At 42.3% G+C, this 24,934-nt stretch overlaps 1 protein-coding gene across 3 annotated transcripts in view; it reads right to left on the minus strand.

Moving 5' to 3' along the window:
- Nucleotides 1-24,934, minus strand: part of Grin2b (glutamate ionotropic receptor NMDA type subunit 2B) — a 446,827-nt gene that overhangs the window by 39,144 nt on the left and 382,749 nt on the right. For all 3 annotated transcript variants that reach the window (XM_036180998.1, XM_036180997.1, XM_036180996.1), the window contains 5 exons: nucleotides 12,846-13,048; nucleotides 11,935-12,106; nucleotides 11,345-11,498; nucleotides 7,975-8,100; nucleotides 5,413-5,642 (listed from right to left, as the gene is read on the minus strand). In XM_036180998.1, coding sequence (XP_036036891.1) covers nucleotides 5,413-5,642; nucleotides 7,975-8,100; nucleotides 11,345-11,498; nucleotides 11,935-12,106; nucleotides 12,846-13,048 — 885 coding nt within the window. The remainder of the gene's footprint in view (nucleotides 1-5,412; nucleotides 5,643-7,974; nucleotides 8,101-11,344; nucleotides 11,499-11,934; nucleotides 12,107-12,845; nucleotides 13,049-24,934) is intronic.

Genomic DNA, 24,934 nt, shown 5'->3' on the forward strand with positions numbered 1-24,934 from the left:
CAGGTTGTCAATAAAGCTTTATAGTTCTTTCAGGAGGTAAACTACAAAATGTAATTTAAGGATATCACCATGGTGGTAGGATTGTGTGAAGCAGAGTGAAGCCAGACATCCTAGCAAGCCCAGCAGCCACACAGCCTGCTATGGCCACAGTCATCTATTTCCCTGCAGGTTTCCTTAAATCCAACCCCATTCCCACTTCCTTCATCAGTGACCCTTCTCTCGCCTAGAATCTCTACTTCCTATCATCCAACAATGGCTTAAAGGTCAGGGTCGCTTTATGCCCAGGCTAAAGTCAATTTGAAAGCCATTAGCCTTCCCAAGTACTAGAAATCACTGTTACTGTCTATTTAAATAATACCTCTGAAAGACCTATAAAACCTAGTACAAATTTTAGAATACTATCTAATTATCAGGGCTTAATTAATTAGATAGCTTAATTTTTAGTAGAGGGAAATGATTTAGCTTGTTAAACTTTGACAAGGTATACGGAGGACGTAGGAAAAGGGTGATTAACCAGAAGAAGCATCATGGTCTAAATAGTGTGGCACACTGGTAGGGGTGACAGTCAGCCAGGAATATTGTAAGGGCAAGTTATTTAACCTCTAAGCTCCAATTGCTTCATCTACAAATAAAGATATTAATGACACCATTATGCAAGACTGTCTCTGCAATGTGTTTGGCATTATGCCTGGCTTAAAAGGAGCTAAAAAAAAAAAAAGTGTTAGCCAAGATATTGCCGAAGTATCATCAGTAATAATAACAATGATGATCTTTATCAGCAGTAGTAAGAACAGTGGTGGATATAATGTATCCCTAGGAAAGCTGGGTTAAGTGGACCCCAAACAGCTAGTTAATGAAAGGGTAGAGAACTAAATTACAATTAACTATAGTAGAAGCAGGGGCAGCCACATGAACTGTTGTGGTTAGAATGTGAAATTGTTCCCATAGGATCACTTGTTTCAACATATGCTCCTGCTGCTGGTGGCAATGTTTTGGGACCCTTAGCATATGGTGCCTTGCTGGTGGAAGAGAGTTATTGAGGGCGGGGCTCGAGGTTCCACAGCCTGGCCCCACTTCCTGTCTACCCTCTGCTCCTGAGTATGCAGAAGCAATGTGACAAGCTGCCTCATACTCCTAATGCTGTGCTTCCCCTACCATGATGGAATGCTGCCTCCCTTCCCATGAGCCAGAATAAAGCCTTCCTTGAGGTCTTTTTGTTAGCTATTTTGTTTCTACTATAAAAAAAAAACTAATATATTAATATTAATCTATGTTATAACTTTGCCTGGGATTCCCTAGAAGGGAAACATCCTAGGAGATGGTTTTAGAATGAAATATGCAAGGCTTCAACCTTGGCTCTGTCACACTTGATATGTGTGACTTCAGGGAGTTTCAGCTCATCTCAGAGTTGCAGTGTCTTCATGGGAAATGGGAATAATCACACTAGATGAAAGACTATACACACAGCACACACAGATGCGGTAAAGATAATGTACCTAGTACCCAGCAAACACTGGTGGGTGGAGATCTTTCCCCTTCGTACTATGTTTGGCAGACAGCAAAATGGAACTTCCATCTGGATAGGTGAAAGAAATAAGAACAAGTACCGTGGGCTCACTGTTCAGGGACAAAGATGCCACTAATTGCCTTACACTCAATTCCCACCTCTACATCTGAAGGAACATACAATAGGGCTGCCAGAAGGCGCATCCACATTTCATTACATCACGTGGTCATTCAGGGTTCACTGCAGTGCACCCTAATCAAAGGGAAGGCATGCAGCAGGAGTATCATAGGAGCAGGTGTCCTTATCAATAACAAATGGTCTCAGTGCACTTTTTTCTGCCCAAATATTGACGACTATTTTTTAGCTGTAAATGTCAGAGCTACAGATATCTTCCCATCATTGTCCTGAGATGTCTACCATTTGATTTGAGTGACACAGATGATATGTCATCAGATAGTCTGAACAAGCTTCAGAACCCTTCTCTATTGTAAATGTTACTTTCCCTGATGGAAAGATCATTTCTACTCTCAATAATATTGTTTCAGTGTGTATATTATTTTTCCTTTTCTAAATTCAAATAATATGCTTTCCCACATGCATTTCCATGCTAGTCCAAGAGTCTGTTTTCTTTAGGTGTTTTGAAGTAAAGCTAATATGAATTTTGACATTTTAAGTACACTTTCAAAATACTCTCCTATGATTTTTACAACTGTTCCTGACACTAATATGCAGTCATGTGTCATTAGTTACTTAAATGTTTTCTATAATTATATAGATTATGTTGACACTTTCTGGTAGGATGCTTATAATTTACTATTTTGTCATTTGTGACATTCTGAAATGCATCAGATAACCATTTTCAATCATTTCCAGATTAAGCAGCTATTAAAAGCTCCTGCTGTGTTGTGGCTCTTTTTTCTATAGTGCCATGTCCACTGTGGGCACAGGAGGCTCATAAATATACTCTCTCTCTACTCTCACACTGACCTATTTTTTTTAACTAGTAATGACCAAAAATGTCACTGATGGTAGGATTCACAGTCAAAGAGAAATACTATTGTGCACAAGTCTTCAGATTAGCATATAGAACATGGAAGATGTGTTATATAATAAAGGCCTGCATAATTGTCTTGGAAGAGGGAGACTGATGAGCTGCCCAGATGAGCCTTGGGAGAGTTCTACAAGTGAAGGATCTCTAATCTGAACCAGTTTAAGTAGGAGTTTAGTAAGTGAGAACTGGGAAGAAAAATTTCTTAGGCAGATGACTGGATCAAGCTATGGTCAAGAATGATGAGGAGGAGTTAAGGATGCCTGTGATGCAGGATACAAGCATTGGCCAGAGATACTGGAGAGCTGGTGGTCATGAACAAAGGGCATGGAAGCCACATTAGTGGGGAAAGACAAGAAGCTGTGTTTATTATATGTAAAAGAATGGATGTGATTCAATGTCTTAGAATACAACAATATGAAAGACAGACACATATTTCCTTTGCTGTAAGTAGCCTAGGATGGCCATAAGGGAAGGAACCAACTATTTTTAGTTCAAATAGAAACACATTCCAAGTTGTTTCTGGGTAAAATGAAGATATTAGAGAGATAAATACAGTGTTGGGAGCTATTTTCAGATACATTTGAAGAAAACAATAAGACAAATATGGTAGAGTATCATCACATGACAGTCTCAAAAAAGACTGAGGTCCACCACTCTGTTACCATGGTGATGCACATGAACTTGCTAGACGTGAAAAATTTATGCTTGAGAACTTAATCCACTACACCTTTTCCAAATCAATGCAAGGTGACATGTTCCCATGATTTGGTCAACTTTTTGGTGACACTGACAGAGTACCATATCTCTGACAAATCTACACATGGCAGCAGAGCCCTGAGAGATTCTGGTACATCCATGATTTTTGGTAGGCATGTCCTACCTGATCTGTATCAAGCCTAAGTGAAGGCAATGATGGAGGTTGGTAGCAAGGAGTGATGAAAGCTGTCTAATTCAAATTCTGTTTAGTTCCATAATGACTGTACTGGTACTGGCTGGTTTTGTGTCACCTTGACACAAACTAGAGTCATCAGAGAGGAAGGAGTTTCAGTTGAGGAAAAGCCTCCATGAGATCCAGCCATAAGGCATTTTCTCAGTTAGTGATCAATGTGGGAGGGCCCAGCCCATGGTGGGTAGTGCTATCTATCCCTGGGCTGGTGGCCCTGGGTTCTATAAGAAAGCAGGCTGAGCAAGCCAAGTGAAGTAAGCCAGTAAGCAGCACCCCTCCATGGCCTCTGCATCAGCTCCTGTCTCCAGGATCCTGCCTGCTTGAGTTCCTGGCCTCACTTTCCTCTGATGTTTGATGATGAACAGCAATGTAGAAGTATAAATTGAATAAACCCTTTTCTCCCCAACTTGCTTTTTGGTCATGGTGTTTCACTGCAGCAAGAGAAAGCCTAACTAAGAGAGTGGCAACAGATGCTGCTGATAGAATCACATACAAGGGAAAGGTCTAAAAATGAATCAGGTAGTAAATGGATGAATAAATAAATGCACAATAAATTATGAGTTAGAGTAATATGTGATGCTTTAAGAATGGAGACAAACATACATGAAAGAGAAATCATTTTTAAGTTTAAATAAAAATAAAGCAAAATAATTTAATAATTTAAAGAAAAATAAAGCAAAAAGGAAGTCAAATCCGACAAACTAAAAACATTTAATATATCACATATAAACAGTGAATATAGTGTATTAGTATGTCACACACAGACACATATGCACATGTACTCACATACAGACATGCACATGCACACACACACACAAAACAAACAAACAAACAAATAAAAACACCGTGCAATTCCCTCAATGAACTGTTTCCCTTCCTCACACGGTTCTGAGAATTCTTGGTGAATGAAGATGAGTGGATGGAGGAACTGGCCCCTGAGTCAAGACAGTAACTTCTTACAGGGATCCCCACCCATGTGACAAAGCATTCATTACCCATCTGTCTGAAAACACATCTGCCTTTATCTCAGGGCTTCATCCTGGAAGTGGAGATGGAAAGTGACACTTTCTAAATGTTAAAGAATAGGAAAAGTTTTGTAAGTAAAAGAATGTAAAATACCCTGGTCTCGAACTTCCCCAGACACTCTGCAAACACAGCCTTTCTAGTCTCAGACTATCATGGTTGTTGCATTTCTAGGGGACAAATCTCCCATGGAAACTGGCATGCTTCAGGCTGACCTACATGACCCATACATTAGCAGGTTTCTATTTTGTTGGTATCACTCAGCTAGGAAAGATGGAAAGTAGGGGATACTCCCTTCCCTTCCCCACTGCCAGGTGGGTGGGGAGGACTGCACTGGTAAGGGGGCAACCCACTCATCTGTACCACACAGGGGTAATCATGCACTAAATAGCATTTCTCTTCAGGCTACAATGTAAAAACCCTCCCGCCCAGGCCTAGGAACACGAGAGTGTGCAGAGGAACAAAGGGAGAGCCCATAGCCCAACACCCTCGGGAAGAAAATGAGGTGTAAAGCTCTAGTATCCCCAGTGTGGGTACACAGGGGCAGCCCTCTAATAACACAGCAAACAGGCAACCCTGAGCTGAGAGGCCACCCAACTGCATTCAACAAGAGCAACTATGTACTCAGGGAACCTGCTAGCATACCAAGCCTCTTATTTTGCAGCCCAGGGCGCCCTTGTGACAGCCTTTTACGAATCAGAAGGCAAGTGTGAAGGAGTATTAATTCAGTAGGGAATCCAGCTTCTGTGCCTATGTCCCAGTTGAAGAAAACACAGGAAAGAGCTACTGATTCTAAACATTTAGAAAATTACCAGGTTCACAAGAACTTTGAGTATGGCCAAGGACAGGATAGAGAACAATGCAAGTTTTAAATGGGTCTCTTACCTTCTTGTCACTCAGGCCAGAAACCTGGTCCACATACTCCTCTTGGATCATGAAGGCTGCTAAGTTGGCAGTGTAGCTGGCCAGGAAAATGACAGCGAAGAAGGCCCACACTGACACCATGATCTTGGAGGTGGTCCCCTTTGGGTTCTGCACAGGTACGGAGTTGTTGAACACCAGACCCCAGAGTAACCAAATTGCTTTGCCAATGGTGAAAGATGGGCCGCCTGGCTCTGGTGTGACACGAAAGACAGGGAGAAAAATTTAAGTCTGAATATTTGGATCTGTTTCGATCTATAAGAGATGGAAATTTCCTGGCAAGAGCAGGAGGCCCCTTTAATGACAGATTCACAATTCAAGAGCATGTGTCTCCCCTGAGGGCCTGAGGAAGGCAGAAGAGGGTTTCTTAGAAGAAAATCCAGAGCTCTAGGGTGTGGGGAGAGCTTTCTCCAACTAAAATTCTTTCCACCTTCATACAATAGGCCATTAAGATCTTTTGGGTGAAAGTTGGGTAACAATGGCCAACTATGCCAATATGGTCACATTAACCATTTTTCTTAAAATTTACCATTATTTCTATCAAGGAAGTATCTTAATTTCCAAGACATCAGCAAGAATTGTGTGAGCCCCTTTCTACCATTGGCACAGAACTCCATGTTGAATTTCACCAGTGCTGGATGACTGAATGCACTTTTGGCTAAGTTTTTTTTTAGCTTCTATCCCTTAGTAGCTGATATCTTAAAAATGACCTCAATTCTCCTAACCCCTCCAATGCCAACCCTTTCCAACTGGCCTAATGCAGCCATAGCTTCTGTACAAGGAAGCCTGGCTAAGAGACCATTGACTCTTGGCCTGGCCATGTGCATCAAGAATGTAGCTGTTCTTGACAGATGTCCCTCTATCTGACCTTAGGGCTTCTGCCCATAAGTGATTGGTGACTTGGCTGCTGTCCCTGCTTGGTGAGGGAGACACCTTGTGTGTTACCTGAATCTTTGTGAATACTTCCACTACAGAAAAGAATCTCTGCCCACAGAGTTTTCGAACCTATTAACAAAGGTCTTGGAATGTTTGCTGTGATGCTGACAGCATGTGCTCATGTTGAATTTGTTATCTATCTGTGCACATACGTCTGCGCATATAGACTTGACTTCACACAATAGATGTGCAAGTAGAAAGTTGTTTACCAAGAAAAATTTTGCAAACTGCGCAATGGTCTAAGGAGACTTGCTACTTAGAGTGGAACAGAGCTGGATTCCTCTGTAAAGAGAAGCATTCTAAAGTAACATGTTTGTAAAGCTGAATTTTTGTATTCTGGTTTTCTATTTTTTCCAGGGGGAGAGGTCTACCCTATTTTTGGCTCTTAAAAATGTTGACCTTTGTCTACACTTCTGGGATCCTCATATGGTTCACCCACTAGAACCTCTCAGGTTAGAATATAGGTCACTGCAGCTAGCTAGCCTTTAGCATAGGTGGGAAGTCAATGACCACACCATATTGTAGAAACATGGAGAACTCCACCTCAAAAAACATACCAAACTATGAGGTAGGCCAATACTTGGAAGTCCACTGGTGAAGCAATAGTTCTGAAGTTTGGACTTTGAATCCCACCAAACCTTGAATGGCATGTTTATTGAACACTGCTGCCAGGTGACCACCCTAGAGGTTCTTATTAAACAGATACAAGATGAATCTGGCTATTCTAATAAGACCAAGGTAAATAAACACTACTTTGAAACATACAATGTCTAAGGCTCATCCTAGGTTTAGTAAATCAGCAGACTAGGTCCAAGCACCTTTGTCTTTTAAGTGCCCATTATGCAATTCTTATTAGTATCTAAGATGAAGAACCTGTCCTCTTGGAGGTACATTCCAGAATAACTAGAATTCTAAAAGGAAAAGATTTAGAAGCAGCAGCATATTTATTAATCCTGGGACTTTTAATGAAGTTCTGAAGGAGCTATTTCTCAGATTCTCATGACTCCTTTAGAGCTCAATGAAGTTTTCAAAAATATCAAAAGTGCTTTGAACACAAGGCCAGTTTCCCCATGTTGATGCCTACTCACTCAGGAAATGAGATCCATTCTATAGCAGCTACAAGTGAGAACTGGCCTTCTGTGCCCTTTTTATTTCAAGCATGCTATGTCTATACTCTCTGGGAGGGGGGTTGGGCCAAAGACACAGGTTGTGGAGACCCTGCAACTCTGTAGTAACCCTTCAGCTACGGGAAACTCCAGCAACTGCAATAATTTTCATATACCTTCTGCGTAGTCTAATTTTTCTTATTCTTACTCTTTGTATATAGCCTGCCTTTTCCCTATTATTTCTCCCAATAAATTGCCATAATTTATGGTTTACAAATAGTGTCCAGACACATATTAACCATCTCTATGATCAATCTTTCTTCTCACTGCTTTCTTCTTACTGTACTTATTGCTAAACTGACATGCTAATGGTCCCCAGCCTCACAGAAAGTAGGGAGATTACAGGTAACCAACAGTGAGTGTAATGGGTCTGAGTTGTGAAGTAGGGGCAGGGCAGAGATACAGGAGTCCCATGTAACCTTACCTCTGCCATCAGCAAGGCACCTGTTGTAACCCACAGGGCTGAAGTATTCAAAGACAAAGACAGCCACAGCAGAGACAATGAGCAGCATCACAAACATCATTACCCACACGTCAGCACTGAATGGCTCTGGGAAGAAAAGCAAAACAGTGCCCAGGGTCAAAACAGAACAAGCAGCTCATCACTTCCTAATCATCTGCCCATGCAAACTCCTATTTGGAAGGAGAGAGCCACAAGTGTGCTGTGTGCCCGCAGAGAGCCAGGGCTCAATTTGGGAGACATAATATCCACTAAAGTAGCCGCTTTTCCACCTGGGCATGCAAAGATTACTGTTTTCAAATACATAAAGGCTCCATCTGATCTGTGAGCCTTTCTGGGCTTTGTTGGGGGCAGCTTCTTTCACTCTCTGACCAAAGTTTGATCTTTCAGTGAATGGTGCAATTGTAAGAAGTGGATACGGTACGGGGTAAATGACACTAAGCTGACTCGCTTTACGTCCTCCTCAACATGGCCACACTGTGAAGGAAGCCTTCCCCAGTGCTAGTGAGTCTTGCGGACAAATTTTTGACAAATGCAGGTACTACTTTAGAGCTGAGTTGGTTTGGCAATACTGTCATACAATGAATAGCCATTCCCCTGCACTTTTGTGTCCACACCCTTCTCTTAGTGTCCAGCTTGAAGTTATCTTTTCAGCCTACTTTGTTGTGGTAGATCATAGTAAATATCATTAAGATATGAGAGTATGCATTAATTGGTTAAAAAAACTGCATTGACTCTCAGTGTCTGCAATGGTGAACATTTCTTAGGGAACAAGGGAACAGGAATGGTTTGTGAAAACAGAGCAGCCACAATCTGTCTCTTATTACTAAGCAATGCGTTGATGGGCTAAGGCTAGATGAGATAACAAGACTGTCCTGTGCATGTTTTCTTTAGTATCTTTCATCATATTTGCTGCATCTATTCCATCTGAGCCAAATCTCTCTGGCTTAGAGGGGCCCATAAGCTGAACACTACATTCCAATAAGCCATCTCTATGATGCCTTAGACGCAAAAGGATGATGGTAATTCTGTCCCATGATACAGTGCTGATCGATTGTGTCCCAAAATAGTTCTGGCCTTTTTAGCTGTCACATCACATTGTAAACTCATAATAAGTGAATTAACATGCTGTTTTCCCCTTCTTCCAAGTCATTAATAAAGATGAAGTTGAGAGAGGGGAAAGTTGTCTGAAAAATAGAAAATACGTTTCCCACTCTGAAACCTACTTTATTATTGAACTTCCAATGGGATTATAAAAGCCTGGTCACTTAATCAATTTAAAAATACCCTTAACAAAGCCCCAGAGCTTAGCACACCACTGTGAAATACAAAGCTTTCAGTGGCAGCAAGAGTTTAAACCTACAGGGGACATTTGAGTTTGCTTCTTCTGGGGCGGGAAAAACCTCCTCCACCCTTGACTAGAATGGGTGGAAATCCTACCCTGGTTTCATCCTTTTCTATGATTGGCCAAGAACTGAATGAATGCTTCACATCTGTGATTTCTCTCTCCTACTCCTGTCTCATCTAGCTTAGGGCAACTTTCTGCAAACAAATGTGCCAAACATCTTTATTGGTTTTTACAATTTATGAAGGACTTCCCCATGTACCATTATTTATACTATTTCTAATAGGCTTTTCATTATTGGGTGGCTATATTTATTTTACAGTAAATTAAATGTGAGAGGGCAAGGTTCTTTCTACAGTCATGCTCAGAGAGTGGCAGTCAGGTTATGAACTGAGGGTACCCTGAAACATTGCCTAGCATTTCCCACAATATTATGTTGCGTATTTATCTCTGTCCATCCACTACAATGGCTACAGGTAGTGGAGTGAACTAGAACACAGGCTAGAATGACAGCTATTCCTGGGCTTTATCATAGAACTCCTGGAAAATGCTTCACCATGGATAAGAAGATTGGCTAAGAAATTTAAGTAACTTATAGAAAAGTTTTATAGAATCTATAATTCCATTTAGTGGTACATTAATTGAATTAATCTCCTCACAGACAGGATTTAAATAAAGGCTAGTCACCATCTCTTCTAATATTTTCATTTAAAAAATGTTCTTCCCTTTATAGTGATTGTGACTAATCCAAAGGCTTATAGCTTATTTATGACCAGATAAGGCTTCCTTTCTCATAGCCCAATGTTCTGCTTTTAAGGTGACATTTTACTTTCTAACCCCTGGCTCTATAGCCCCAAATAAAAAACAAAAGCAAAAAAAAAAAAAAAAAACCACAAAAAACAAAAAAAAAAAACAAAACCAATCCCATATATATATGTGTGTGTGTGTGTGTGTGTGTGTGTGTGAGAGAGAGAGAGAGAGAGAGAGAGAGAGAGAGAGAGAGAGAGAGAGCTCACAAAAGACCTCATCTAACTGAAGTTGTGGCCTTATCTCACCTAGCCTTAAATCATATCTAATGCTTTTTACATTTGAGTGATGTTATAGATTGGGCAAATAGAGAATGGTATTGGGGATGAAGTTGAGAGAGGGGGTGGGAAGAAGCCAGATGAGCTCTGTTTATGTGTTCATATGTGTGTTAGCCCTAAGCTTGATTCTTGAAGATAATTAAAAAATAAATAGGTCTTTCAATTAGGTGGTGGTCTGAATGAAGACGGTCCCCATAGAATCACGTCTCTGCCTGCTTTGTCCCCGGTTGACACACTGTTTGAAAAAGATTAAGATGTGGCCTTGTTAGAGGCAGTGTGTCACTGGGAGTGGGCTTTGAGGTTTCAAAAGCCCATTCCAGGCCAAGTGTCTCTCTCTTTCAATACCTGCTGCCTATGGATCAGGATGTAAAGCACTCAGCTACTGCTCCAGCTCCATGACTGTCTGCTTCCTGCCATGATGATAATGGACTAACTCTGAATTTATTCAAAAGACCTCAATCAAAGACTTTGTTTTATATGAGTTGCCTTGGTCATGGTGTCTTTCCACACCAATAGAATAGTAAGACAGAAGATATCTAGACTTAGAAATTATTATTGCAGAAAGAAGTCTTAGAGGTCAACTGATTCAGATGCCATATTCTGTGGATGAGGAAAATGAAGTCCCAGGATAGAGAAAATTTTCTGAAAGCCAAATGAACATTAAGTGATAAAAAAGGGACTATATGGGACCTCTCCTTGCCACTATCCAAGTATTCTCTTGTAGAGCAACAAACCTCCTTGATTTCTAGGTGTTCTTAATTTTTGTGTTTAAGAATAATCAAGTGTACCCAAGTGAATTCCCTGTCTGAATTAAACTCTCAACAAATCATGTCTTGCAATTGTTTCTCATTCCAGCTACTTGTCCTTGAGTCCATTTCCTGTCATCAGTAAACATGTGATTTACCTAAGAAGGCAGAAGGTGACACAGTCCCATTGCTGCGTGATACCATGACACTGATGCCAGTCTCTATGAAGGGCACAGAGAAGTCAACAACCTCTGATCGTTCTTCATTGATAGTTAGTGACCCCACTGCCATGTAGGCCCTCTTCATGACCACCTGAAAAAAAAAAGGGTACAATGCTCCAATTAGAATGTTACAGAAGGCAGGTCTACCACAAGCCAAATTCTCATGGCTCAGCAGTCACTTGGGCACCATCCCTAGAGTATCATTCCTCTCCTCTGTGGGTCTGTTGTTGGCCTGGGGCTCACCAATTTAACTAGCCTGGGTGGCCACCAGGCCTCAGGAATCCTTGCCAGCACTGGGATTATAGGCACATATTATTGTACGTGAAATTTTATTTGGGTTCCAGGGATCAAACTCAGGCCCTCATGATTATGAGATAAGCACATTACTGGCGGGACTATTTCTCCTTCTCTCTAGTTATTATTTCACATGTTGTTAAGTTCACAAGATGAACCTTTAACAATGTTTAAGCAAAACGTAAGTGCATAATGAAAATGATTTTGTCGTGACCGTGCCTCCTGATACTGACCTCACCAATCATGCCATTCCAGGTCCCATTGATTTTCTTTCCATGCTTGCCATTGGTCACCAGGTAAAGGTCATAGGTGAACTTCACAGACTTAGAAATTTTCTTAAGGATATCGATACAGAACCCCTTGCAGCATTTTTTGATGTAGCCTGGCTCCTCATCTGTTTTATTCCTATCCAGTTAAAGGAAAAAAAAAATAAACAAAGCAAAACTTTATACAGGAAGGAAAAATTACTTTTTCATTAAAACTCCAACCTCAACCTGTGCTCTCACAGTACAGTTTATTCTTGAGTAAGGAAAGAGATCAGACCTAGAACTGTAGTATTTTTTATTATCTCAGGATCCTGAGCCATATCATGGCACACTTTTCAATGTTCCTTTGAAGTACAACATAGATGAGGAAAAGGTATATATCCTACAGGTTCAGTTTAATGAATTTTTCATTGAGTTCATGGTTTTCATCAAAACCTGAACTCAGGTACGAAATGCCTACAGATCCTGAGAGACTCTGCAGTTGACCCTCTGAGATGCTTCTTCCCATCCTCATCTGAGAATACTGTAACCCCAATTTTTGACAGCATAAATCAAGTGGAATTATTTCAAAAATAGGTCTAATTCTCAAAATGCTGGCTTAGATAGAATGCATTTCCACACCCAAAGCAACTTAAAACTCAGCAGACTTGAGGTCCCAGTCACTGGGGCTGAGCAATGTCAAAGGAACCTTAACAGAGGAGTCATTGTCTCAGGTCAGGGTTTTAGATGGAGCCACACACATCCGATCAAAGCTCCCATTGATCCTACAGCTAATGGCAGCTGAGAATTTCACAGGGTGCCTAACTCCAGGTCAGCAAACAGCACATCTGACTCTCTCCCAGGCCACCTATAACCGTCCATCTAGAGAGGTGTCATACTCAGAGATGATGCGCTTCTGGCAGGGGACAGTATTCCTCATACAAGTTCCACTGAGAGGGTCCACACTTTCCACAATGACAAATGGAGCCTCCTCCAAGGTCACGATGCTCAGATGGTCATCCTCCTGCTCTTCAGTCTCAGGACACATTCGAGGCCACACATAATACTTCATCTGAAGGGACTTGTCTTTCCATTTCCCCACCTGCACAAGAGATGAAAAAGGGCTCAGCCATCGCAAACCACTGTCTCCTAGCCTCTCCCAGTCTTCTCTGAACTGTCTCAGAAGCTATTCAACGAAGGCAAACCAATACCAGCACAGCACACAATGGAGAGAATACTTTCTAAAACAGATGCCTAAAGTGAAATGACTGTTCATTCAAGAGAAGTAATCCTTTCATTCACTTACCCTCTCAGTTAGTAGTGAATGAGGACCTACAATGGTCTGGGGACCCTCCCAAACCCCATAGCTTCTATCAAGAGCTGTGAAATTCTTCACTTTCCTGGGTCATATGGCTATAGGGTTTGTTTATTTGTTTGTTGGTTTTACTCAACTATGATAAGAAGTATAATCCTGAGATCAGCAAAGAGTATTAGGAAAGATAAGAGAGTTCCTGTGGCAAATGAGGTAGCTGGATGTGCTCTGAGTTATAATGGAAGTTTGCTGGGGAATTGTTCAGAGAACTATAAATCTCTGATTTACAATAAAATAAGGCTACATTGTGATGAAGGAAGATAGACACCACTTGCTTGGAGAAGAGTGTGTGGCTGAGTTGGCGACAATTGTATGTGTCAATGCAGAGTTGCACCTGCTGGACTAAGAAGACACCCTGGGATGAGACAGATAGATCTCTCTGTGAGCAGCGATGTGGGGCCACACAGACTGTGCCACCAATCCCTAGGAAAAACCATTGTCATGACTCTAATGTGAAGGGGTGCATTCCTAATGCCAACTCAAACTCCCTCTCATCTTAGGCCCCCCTTCTGTCTTCACTTAAGTGTGATTAGTCCCCCTCTGGCTTGTCCCACAAAGCTGATCACTTTACTTCCATAGCCAAATTAGGACCCCATAGCCAAAGCCTTGTTTATTACATCTTTATAACAGAGGCACTGATTTTGTGTCTTAGACTGCCTTGTTTGGCATTTGCACAGTTTCCCTGTGATGTTAACTCTGGTGCTAGCTGTTTTGCTTTTATCTCCAAGCTCTTTTGCCTGTAGGTTCAGAATTAAGCATGGAAACCAATGTTTTTGTTCCTTTATATGTATAGATGCACCATGACCTCTGATGGGATTGTGACCTAATAAGCCCATAATAACTTGAAAAGGTAATATGAAAATGTATTGAACACTTTTGAGCTACCATATATCACCAGTCCCAAATTGAAACTGTAGACACACACACACACACACACACACACACACACACACACACACACACACACATACGAAAACAGGGTCTAGGGAGATGGCTCAGCTGATTGGCAAAGTGCTTGTTGAGCACTTCCCTTAATGCCAGGTGTGGTGTCATGCACTTGTCATTGAATGCTGGGCAGAAAATGAAAGGAAAATCTTAAGGACTTGTAGGCCAGCCAGCCTAGCCTAATCAGTGAGCCCAGGTCCCATTGAGAGATCTTGTCTCAAAGTATAAGGTGGCGATCCCTTGAGGAACAACAGGTAAGGTTGACTTCTACCATCCATAACCTGCCACCAAACACAGATACACACACACACACACACACACACACACACACACACACACACACCTTTGCACACATAAAGAAGATAAGTAAAATAAAATGAAATGTGGCTTCTATTGGACATAAATCACTTTCATGTCATCACAAAGTTGAAAAATCACAAGCTGTCCTAAGGTGGAGACTGCTTGCTCTTCAATAAACTATTGACCTTGATTTTATTGCAAATCTGTTCACCTCATGTTGCTAAGGCTATCTCCAAATGACTTTCCAGATGCCTGGAGAGCCTTGGGGAGAGAAGACACAGCCCTGGTGACCCATTGAATGACCTCCATTCCCAAGCAAGAATATTTACTTCAGGGGCCCAAGCAATATTAGTTTCTGCATGTTTGATTATGTGGGAATGGTTGAAAAGCTTTAAAGGGCCTATTTTTATTTATTTTTTATTTATTTTTAAGTCCTATCATCTTCCCTCAATACGTCCTTTGGCCTTTTTCTTTTAAATACAATTGTATTCTTATGTCTTTATAGCAACTAGCCTGTACTAGAGAGGTCTAGCCTTGTGACTGCTGCAGGACTTCTGAGCTCACATGGTGTCTGCTTCCAGGTGGCTTTCTGAAATCACAACTTTGAATGTTGGGGATTAGATTAGCTGTAGAATGCTTTCAGCACAACTGTAAAGACCTGAGTTCAGATCGCCAGCATGCATCTGTAATCCCAACTCCAGCGTAGCACAAAGAGGTGTATCCTTAGAGCTCACTGGCCTGACAGCCTAGTCTAATTTGAGCATTTCAGATACAGTAAAAGAGCCCATCCCAAATATAATGTGGCAAGCAAATAAAGTAAACACTCACTGTCCACTGACAGCCTCCATACATACGCATGTACATGGGCTCACACCAACATAAAAACTCATTAAACACACAGACACACAGACACAGACACAGACACACACACACACACACACACACACACACACACACACACACACACACGCACACGCACACAACACTTACTTCGTGACTTTGTCATACATGTCCATTCAAAAATTTCAACAACTTTTCTCAGTCCTTAGCATTGTGCCCAAATGTCTCGCCTACATGTTCAAGTCCTGTGTGTGAACCTAGCCTACCTCTATCTAATTAACTTCAGTGCCATGGATCAAGAGACTCAGAAAAGAAATTCATTTGATTTAGGGATGCTCAACATAGGTCAGTCAGGGACAGATTATTAAAAAAAAAACAAAAAAACAAAAAAAAAAAAAAACCAGTGGCAATTTCTTTCCTAATAGACTTAATGTATCTGTGGGAGACAATGCTGTAGAGAGAACTTTTTGGCAAAGTTTCCCCTGACATTCTTGTGAACAAGATGAACTACAACATGGATTACTGCATACTTTGACAGATTGAGAAGTAGTTTAAAAAAATCTATATCCCAAAAGAAAAGAAAAGATTGTTTAATGAATCAATGCCAACAAAGAGAGAGGTTTTTGGTGACATGTCAGGGGACTCTGCTCTTAAAAGTGACCTATATAGTGTTTTAGAGAACAAAAGTGAAGTTGTGTTCAAGAAATTGCAGATAATAATAACCTAGTGAGGACAGATGATATCACATAAATTGCTGAATCAAGTTTGGAAGAAATGCAAATTAATTGGAATGATGGATTGAAACAAATGAAATAAAATGCAATGTTATTTATTCTGAAACTCCAACATTCAGGTTTTTTTCCAAAAGCAACTGTTCTGAAAAGAAGATATTTCAATCAATGGCAGTCTATAAAAGCTATTGTGATAAAAGATGATATATTTATAGATGTACAGTGTCTAGCACAGGGAATGAAGGGGGACACAGATGATCCCCCTCTGTGTTCACAACACCCCAGCAGGGAAACTCAGTTCTGATCCTATAATTCTATGATCTTCTGGCTTTTATTAAATATGTCATTCTTATTTCCCCAACAATAAGTTGTTTCCAGATTTTTTTCACATACCCTTTCCCAGACCAGCAGGATCATGTCTGTTTCACATTAATTCAATTCAACAATAATTACACACCAGTATGTGGCAGGCCCTGGGTTGCATGCTAGTAGACAACAGGATCACATGATGTTTATTGGGGGCAGAAATGTGTCAGGCTCTGAACTCATCTAATAATCTCATTCATCATCACAGCTAATCTGTGACTTAGCCTCCCCATTGATATCTAAGACTATAAAAGGATTTGCTGGCTTCTAAGATACTACCAAGCAGGATAAATGAATGGTACATGCAACATCAGGACTTGAAGCCAAGCAGTATGACTCAAAAGGTTGAGCTCCTATTATGAATGGTCTCCCAACTCTCTGACAGTGAAGGAGTAAGACATAGGCACTCCTTCCAGAGGAGAACAACTTGACTGACAATACCAAGTGAGGCTTTGACAATTGCCTCCATGGAAGGTATTAATAAATACTTTGGCATTGAGAGTAGAAGTGATCATTTTAGGAAGAGTCACAGAGACGCCTCATAGTGACCCCCTCCTCCTTTTTGAACTGTGCTTTAAAACATAAACTCTAGCTCCTGGAGTAGAGAGGGCTCCATTCCCTGAACTAGTTTTATTATTTTCCCTCCTAAAGTCCTAACAATTGTTACAATTCAAGCTCTGTCACTTTCAAGAGGCATCTCAACTGTGCTCATCTCGTCCCACATCCTTGCTCAGTGGCATTGGTTGGGTGGCTTAGGTTGAGTATGGACACCATGAAACTGTTAAATACTACAGATCAGGGCTTCCTCTGCTCACCCTGCCCTTGTTGCCAGCGCCCCTCTCAACAGATAACCAAGCTACTCTAGTTCATGCTAGTTCCTTCCTTCTTTGATAGCTTTTATTTTGAAGCTTTGCTGGTGTCCTGTCCTCTTAAGCCAAGTTCCAAATCCTAAGGATTCCAGTGGCCACAGACAAATTTCTAAAACTCTCAGAGCCTTGCTCTGCACGTCCAGAAAAAACAGGTGACTTGATTTCTGTGCCTCATGCATAATTTCGTGATCCCATGACCCACTCTGGATGATGGCTTTCCAACATTGTCTGCAGACTGTTTAAGGAAGAGGTGCTCTTAGCAGCCACTTTCTCTTAGCCACTAAGCCATCTCACCAGCCACATTCAGCCACTTTCTCAAACAAGGGCAGTATCTGAGATTCTGGTACAAAAGACTCTCCTATCTTAACCATGATTGTTCTCCCTTGTTTCTTTAAGGAACAAATTAATGGAGGATTGTAGGAAGAGTCCTTTGTAGACAATTCTTCACATATCAACTCAGATGTTCAGACAGACATCTTCAATTAGTTATCTTCTGTGCTGGGAAGCACACCCAGGGCTTTGCACATTTTGAGGAGTTTGCTCTACTAGTGAGCTATGCCTTCAACACCATCTCACATTCTTTATAGAGCAAGGCAGGTTGTTTCAAATGATAAACACCCAAAATTAAAAATAAAAGGATGCATGTAAGTAGAAAACATGGGGTATGTTTCACGCAGCTCTTCCTTCAGTAGAAGAGGCATGTGGTGAAAATACCACCAAACTGAAGTGGTTGAAAGAGAAGAGAAGGATGTAAACAGGGGAGCCTGCCTCTGAGGGAACGTTCTCCAAGCCTTCTCTAGCAGTCTGAAAAGGCGTAATCTTTTTGGGGGATGCAGAGTGCAGTAAGAAATGCCATTAACTGGAGCTATTTCAGAGAAAAGCCCAAGTAAAACCCAAATGAAGTATTTATAGTCAGAATTAAAGTATGATCAGGAAAAATGAAATCTCAAAAAACACCTATGAGAATGTGTGTAAAGCACTTGGAATTCCTCAGCACTAAACATTAAACAAACATCATTACTTCAAGCTCGTTTAATAGTGACAGCTGTCTTTAAATTTTCAGTTATCTTCCATAATCGCTGTTAAAAAGATCTCCAGAGAACTCAGAGCATCTTTCTTATGTGAGAAACAAACAAACAACAAACAAACCATAAAACCAAAAACCAAACCCCAAACAAAACAGAAAAAACCTTTGTTTGATTTTTCTCAAGAACAGACATAGAGCCATGGCATTAGAGTCTTGGTCTGGTTTCTTTGGTACTCGCTGAGCCAAATGTACAGCACACAGCAGACATGACTCCTGACATTCTGCTGGTGGGAATTCTGGGGGATGCAGCCTGTGGTGACTTAAGACTTCAAAGTCCTCCTTTGGCCAACTCGTCAACAGATTTCTGCCATTGCTACCAGTGAAATGCACACCACTGAGCACCCAGACAAGGCCATGTACAAGGAGACATCACGGGAGCATGCTCCTCTCTGAAAGCCGTGAGTCTGTCCCTCCAACATGAAGCACAAACATCATAGCAGGGTGTGCCACAGTGTCATTGAGGGAAAGGGACAGGGGACAGTGCAGGCTCTGCTGGCAGGGCTTTCCTAACACACAGAAGCAAAGAACGTCAGTTTCTCTGTGTCACCGCTCTTGTGACCCCAGAAAGTCACTGTTTAGGAAGATCTCGGAACGAAAGAGCTCATTAGAACCACTTTAGGTGTCAAAGGTTATTTTTCAAAAATGAAAGAATTTTTTTTCTTGCTTGAAATGACATCTGGATCTCACACAAAGCACTTATTTTTAAGCCTCTCATTATGACTGAGCTTTTACATGAGAAATTTGAAGCTGTGGGCTATCTCTCTGAGCAAGCTTGAGAGATGGGAGGAACCTCCACAAGGTGGCTGAATTCTGTGTTTTCTTCCTTCCTAAAGAGGTGTCAGATTCAGCCTCCTTACCTTGCAGCCTCTGGGCAGGACTGAGACCCCAACAAGGGATATTCAAACACAGGGAACTCTAATTTATCCAGCAATACATTTTAATGCCAGGATTTTTAAAGTTTGACACTACAATAGTTCTTCATTTTCTTCAGTACTTTTCTGTATCCAGTCCCAGTGAGATCTGTCTTTTGTAACAAGTGAACATGTATATAGACATCTACTTCTTGCATCCATATTACTTCCCATTAATTATCCAAATACATCCTTGTATGCACAAGTAAGGGATATATGTGAATGTGTGAGTCATGCACACATTCATCTACTGCTTACTTTTCCCACTTCCTTCTACAAACGTCTTCCAACTTAATACACTTCAGAGCTAGCTCTTTGTATATGTTGTGTGTGTGCACAAGTGTGTGTGTGTGACATGTATGTGTTGAGTGTATTGGTGTCTGAGTGTGGATGTCAGATGTTGATGTGACATATCTTTTTCAGTTACTCTTCATTTTCTGTTTTGAGACATCAGTTCTTGCTGGGTCTTTTGGCTCCCTGATTAGACCAGGCTGGCTGTCTAGTGAGCTCAGGGATCTGCCTGTCTCCCCAGGCTAGGGTTACAAATGTACAGGGCCACACTCTTCTTTTTATTAGGGTGCTAAACACCTAAATTTAGGTCTTCATGATGACCTGGGAAACACTTTACTGACTGAGCCGTCTCCTTACCTCTTTAGTTCTTACTAAAACAGCACAGCAGTAGCCCTAACATGAATGTAGCTTGATTTATTCCACTGTATCTCTATGGACAAATATTTAGGATATTTAAAAGACACACACCACCACCACCACCACCACCACCACCACCACCACCACCACCACCACCACCACCACGGTATTTTTAAAGCATCTATTTCCAGCGGTGAAAAAGCAGACTAAGAACATACACTTCCTTTTTTTAATATTCTGGATGTTTCTAGAACACAGAACTTTGCAGCACTCAACACTGTTATCTGCAGAGGCTGACAGTGCCCTCTTCACTCAGCTGCCACCAACACCAACTCTTGCTCACTCCAAAATACCTGCTACTCTGAGGAACAGTCTCTGGCTACTGGGGTTTTCATCCCCTTGTCTCACACTGAGTGCCTGGAAGACATCTGGATTAGCTTCTTTCCTCTCTGGCCACATCCTTCCGCATTTCCCACTGCGCCGTTTGTCTTCCTTATCTACTCCTGGAGAACAGCCCTGGTGTACACTAACAGGGCCTTTATGCCTTGACACTCTGGAAATGCTGGTGCCCATCTCAAATTTGGTTTGGTGCTTTTGTCTATGCCACAACATTTCATTTTTTTCCTTTTGAAATAAAATCTTTCTGTCTCCCTCCCCTTCCCTCCACCCCACCTCTCTCTCCCACCCCATTATGTAGCTCAGAGGTTTCTGGAACTAACAACCTTCCTCTAAGGATTGCAGGTGTGGGCCATTGGACCTGCCTCTAGAAATTGTCTGTTAGAATAGGGTCTTTGGGCTCTGTTTCTCTCTCTCTCTCTCTCTCTCTCTCTCTCTCTCTCTCTCTCTCTCTCTCTCTGTGTGTGTGTTATGTATGTGGTTTTTTGAGACAGGCTGGTCTCAAACTTCTGATCATCCTGTTGATACTTTCTCAGGTGCTGAGATCACAGGCATATGCCACCATGCCCACTTCTCTTTCTTTAAGTCTCCCCCTGCCTTTACATATAGATTTTTTATTATGGGGATCTGCTGTTTGCTTTTATGCAGTCTTCTCTCTGCTAAGTCCCTTTGCCAGCATAGCAACTGTGCCCTTCTGTGCTTCCAGATATTTTACTGTCTTCTCTGCCCTTCTCCAGCATCACCACCCCTGTAATCATTCACTCCAAAACTAGAAAAGGAGGTGGGGGCTGTTGTTTTTATCTTCCACAGCAGGTTTTGTGAATCAACCCCTGCCTTTGGATATCCCATAAAATGTGAGCTTTATTGGGATGTGCAAGTCCATGTTTAAGGGTGGGTCTTTCAGAGCTTCCAAGGTGGGACGGCTCCATCACTTCCGTTTTCTTCTCTTGTGTGCTGCCTTGCACTTGTTCACTGTCAGTGTGTGACTGATGGAATAGCACGTCAGGCTCTCCACCAAGTCTCCACTAGACTTCCCTCCAGTGTCCTTGCCTGAGAAGGGCAGTGCCTCACAGAATCTACCCCTTCTTCTCTTCTCTTCTTCAGCCTTCCTGAACAGAACCTTTTTTGGCCTTGGCAGCCCCAGTTGTGTGTGAGCCACAGAAAGTGAGGCAGCATGATCCGCCACAGTGAGCATCTAACAAGGCCGCAGGCTCAGCTTGATGTGCCTCCTCCCCAACATTTGCATATCCAGTCACGTCTAGGTTTAGGAATCTAGACTTTGAAAAATGTGTTTGAAAATAATTTCCATATTTATATTTAATCCATGACTGCCTTTGGCCTGTTATTGCTTTGTCATTTACTAAGTTGTGGCCTACTGGCTCCAGGCTCGCAATCAGAAGGGAGGTGTATTGGGACATTCCTGCCCAGACCTCAGTTGCCATCTCTGGGCTCAAATTCTGATCCTGCCTCTCCAAGAGAGCCCCAGGCTCCCAGCTGTGCACGTCCACTGTCGTTGTGGGCCCAGCAACCAGGCTCCATGTGATCCTTGCTGTCCACCATTCCTTCCAATCTCTCTCCTCTGGAATCCTGGAGATGAAGATGGAGTAGGAGCAGGTACCAGTAACAAAAGTTGTTGATTCCTTGGGCACCAGGCAGCAACTGTGGTCATTCCAGATAACACCAGCAACAGCGTGTGACATATTGGAATTCTTGAAGCTGTTAGGGTTCCAGCTTGGTGACAGCCAGCTCCCTTGGAGTCATGTCAAATCACCGTCTCTAACTCCCCCAAAGACAGCCACTGCTACCTGGCCAATTGCTTGCAATATAGACTGAAAAAGTTGATGTTCATTGTGTGTGTGTGTGTGTGTGTGTGTGTGTGTGTGTGTGTGTGTGTTATGCATGAGTATATTCATACTTTCATGTGTGGGTGCACATATGCATGGGTTGATGTTTGGTATTATCCTGAGTCACTCTCCACCTTATGCATTGAGACTCTTGCTGAATATTGAGCTCACTTTTAGCTTGTCTAGCCAGCCAGCTTGCTCTGGGATCCTTTGGTTCTGCCTCCCTCAAGCTGGGATGACAGGCAGACATCACACCCACCAGGCTTTTCCATAAATTCTGAGGACTGAAACTCAGGTCATCGTACTTGTCATGGCAAGCTTTAACTGCTGAGTCATCTCTCAGACCTGTGACCACGACTTAGTCAGTTTGACTCTAGAAACCTATTGTGTCTTGCAATGTGCCACGATTCCCTGTGAACATTCTTGACATTTCTAGTCCTTATAACTGAGAAATGATCTGAGAAAGTCAAAGTGTTTATTTCAGCCTCCCTGACGTCCACCTTCACACCAGCCCTGGTGGTTGTGTGGAAAAGATCATGGCAAGTGGCAGCTGAAGTTCATGGTGGGGGCACCCAGGCAGAATGGTGGCAGAGAGCCGGCCGACATGCTGTGTGACCCTTGGTGAGGTATTTAGCTTCTCTGCGCCACTCATTAGTTTTGGCAAGTATTTGATGTTTTTTCCTCAGCCCCCACTTTCTCCTAATTATTGTTATTAAAAAAATAACCACCTTCTAAATTCACCTAACTGCTTCCTAGAAAAATAATTTTTGTTTCCAAGTAGCAAGGAGGAAACAAACTCTAATAACCAAGGTTACAACTGTTTCACAATGCCAAGGTAACTTCCCCACAATTCTTTGGTTTTATTCCATACTCTTACTCAAGCAAATAAAAACAGAATCACAGGACAGAAGTGTGACTAGCCTTTTTGGCTTTGAATCTAGAGAACACCATTGGCTCAGTACTCTTGCCTCATAATCCCCTTCCCAGGGGAAAGTGGGTATCAGTAGAGAAGGCTTTAATCTCTTTATTTACTGAGCATTCTGTAAATAGTTTGTTAAACAGGCTCAAAGAGGCTGAGGGAGTCAATATAGCTTCCTTCCAGGTCCAAGGGCTCTCGAACTCCCAAGCCTCACTTCACCATCTTCGGAGACCCAGTCTTCAGAGTTCCCTTCTGGAAAGCAGAGGAGCTAAGGACAGCACTCAGCTCTACCTCCTCTGTTGGTGTGTTTCTGTCCAAGGCCCCCTCTGTCACACTACGTTGATCCCAAGCCGTCTTGTGGGACATGGCAGGATACTCTGAGGGACCTCTCTACCTATGCATTAACTCTCTGGGCATCAATTCCTTCCTGTAGAAGGCTACCATGGGCTCACAGGCACCATCCAAGGCTGTTGCTGGCTGACTGCTGCATGTTGGGTGGGGCCTTGAGATGCTGGTTTAACGTGATTTGGGAACTAGGCTACAGGCTTCAGTCACTGATACTATTTGTCACTGGATCTCCTTGTCAGCACTCTACCTTCATCCTCAGGTGACAACTGTAAGGGGGAAGAAAGCTGTGCAATGTCAGAACACTATGAACAGTGACTTCCCACACAGCCTTGCCGAGGAGTTCCCACAAACTTATGTCTACATGTGTGAATGGGACAGATGCAAGCACATCTGTATTCACTCCCCTTCATTCGTTTATTCATGGTCATGTGAGTTAGGGGCAGAGGTTATGAAGTTCGAATAGCCTTATTGGAACCCTGGCTCTTTCATTGCTAACTTCCGGAAAGTCACTTAAAGTTTCAGATTCTATGTTGTGATTAACTATTATTTGTCTGCCAATAAGCCACCACTTGCCTCTCTCCCATAATGCACTCTTTTCCTTTTATCCAGGGTCTTCTTTCCTTGTGAACTGCTCTTATCAATTACAGCCACAGGACCCTGTGAAAGTCCTTATGTTATCACATACCCAGGTATACCCTGAATCCACTTATAAAGGAGTGGTTGAGAGTTGAGGCATCTGACTGGGTGGATGGAATCTTTTGAATTTAGGGCTTTAGAATAAGAATATTGTTCTCTGTGTCACTCTGAAGTTGTTGAAGCCCTAAGCAGCCATGCCACATGGACTGTGGAGAAACCATCCACCTACCCTATGGAGAGACAAGAATAAAGCCAGTGGCCAGAGAAAGTAAACACAAGAGAGAGAAAGGGACAAGATAAATGGCAGACTTGAAGTCTTCTCTCCCTGTCCAGGTCTGTTGATACCATCTAGTACCTATGATTCCCATACTAAGTTGAACATGCGCCCTCTACCTGGCCCCAACCTTGAAGCAGTGACGAATCTCACTCAGCAGATCATGTAGCATCTCCTTCCACTTGACCCGGAAGCTGAACCCTGCTGCCAGGCCTAACCGTTTGTAGTCTTACCAGATTCCTTTCGACTCCCCATTGTACTCCTCTGCAAATCCTTCCCTGGGACCAAAACCTCATGACGAGAAGCTTCTTATAAGACCCTGCCTGAGCTGCCTGCACTTTATTGTCAGCTTAGCACAGTCTAAGGGGCTCTGGGAAGAGGAACCTCAATTGAAGGTTTGCCTGGATCAGACTGGTCTGGGCAGTCATGTTGGTGAGGAACTGTTTCCACTACTGATTGATGTAGGAGGCCTGGCCCACTGGGGATGTTACAGTTCCTTTGG

This window comes from Onychomys torridus, chromosome 3 (genome assembly GCF_903995425.1).
Source record: "Onychomys torridus chromosome 3, mOncTor1.1, whole genome shotgun sequence".
NCBI lineage: Eukaryota > Metazoa > Chordata > Mammalia > Rodentia > Cricetidae > Onychomys > Onychomys torridus.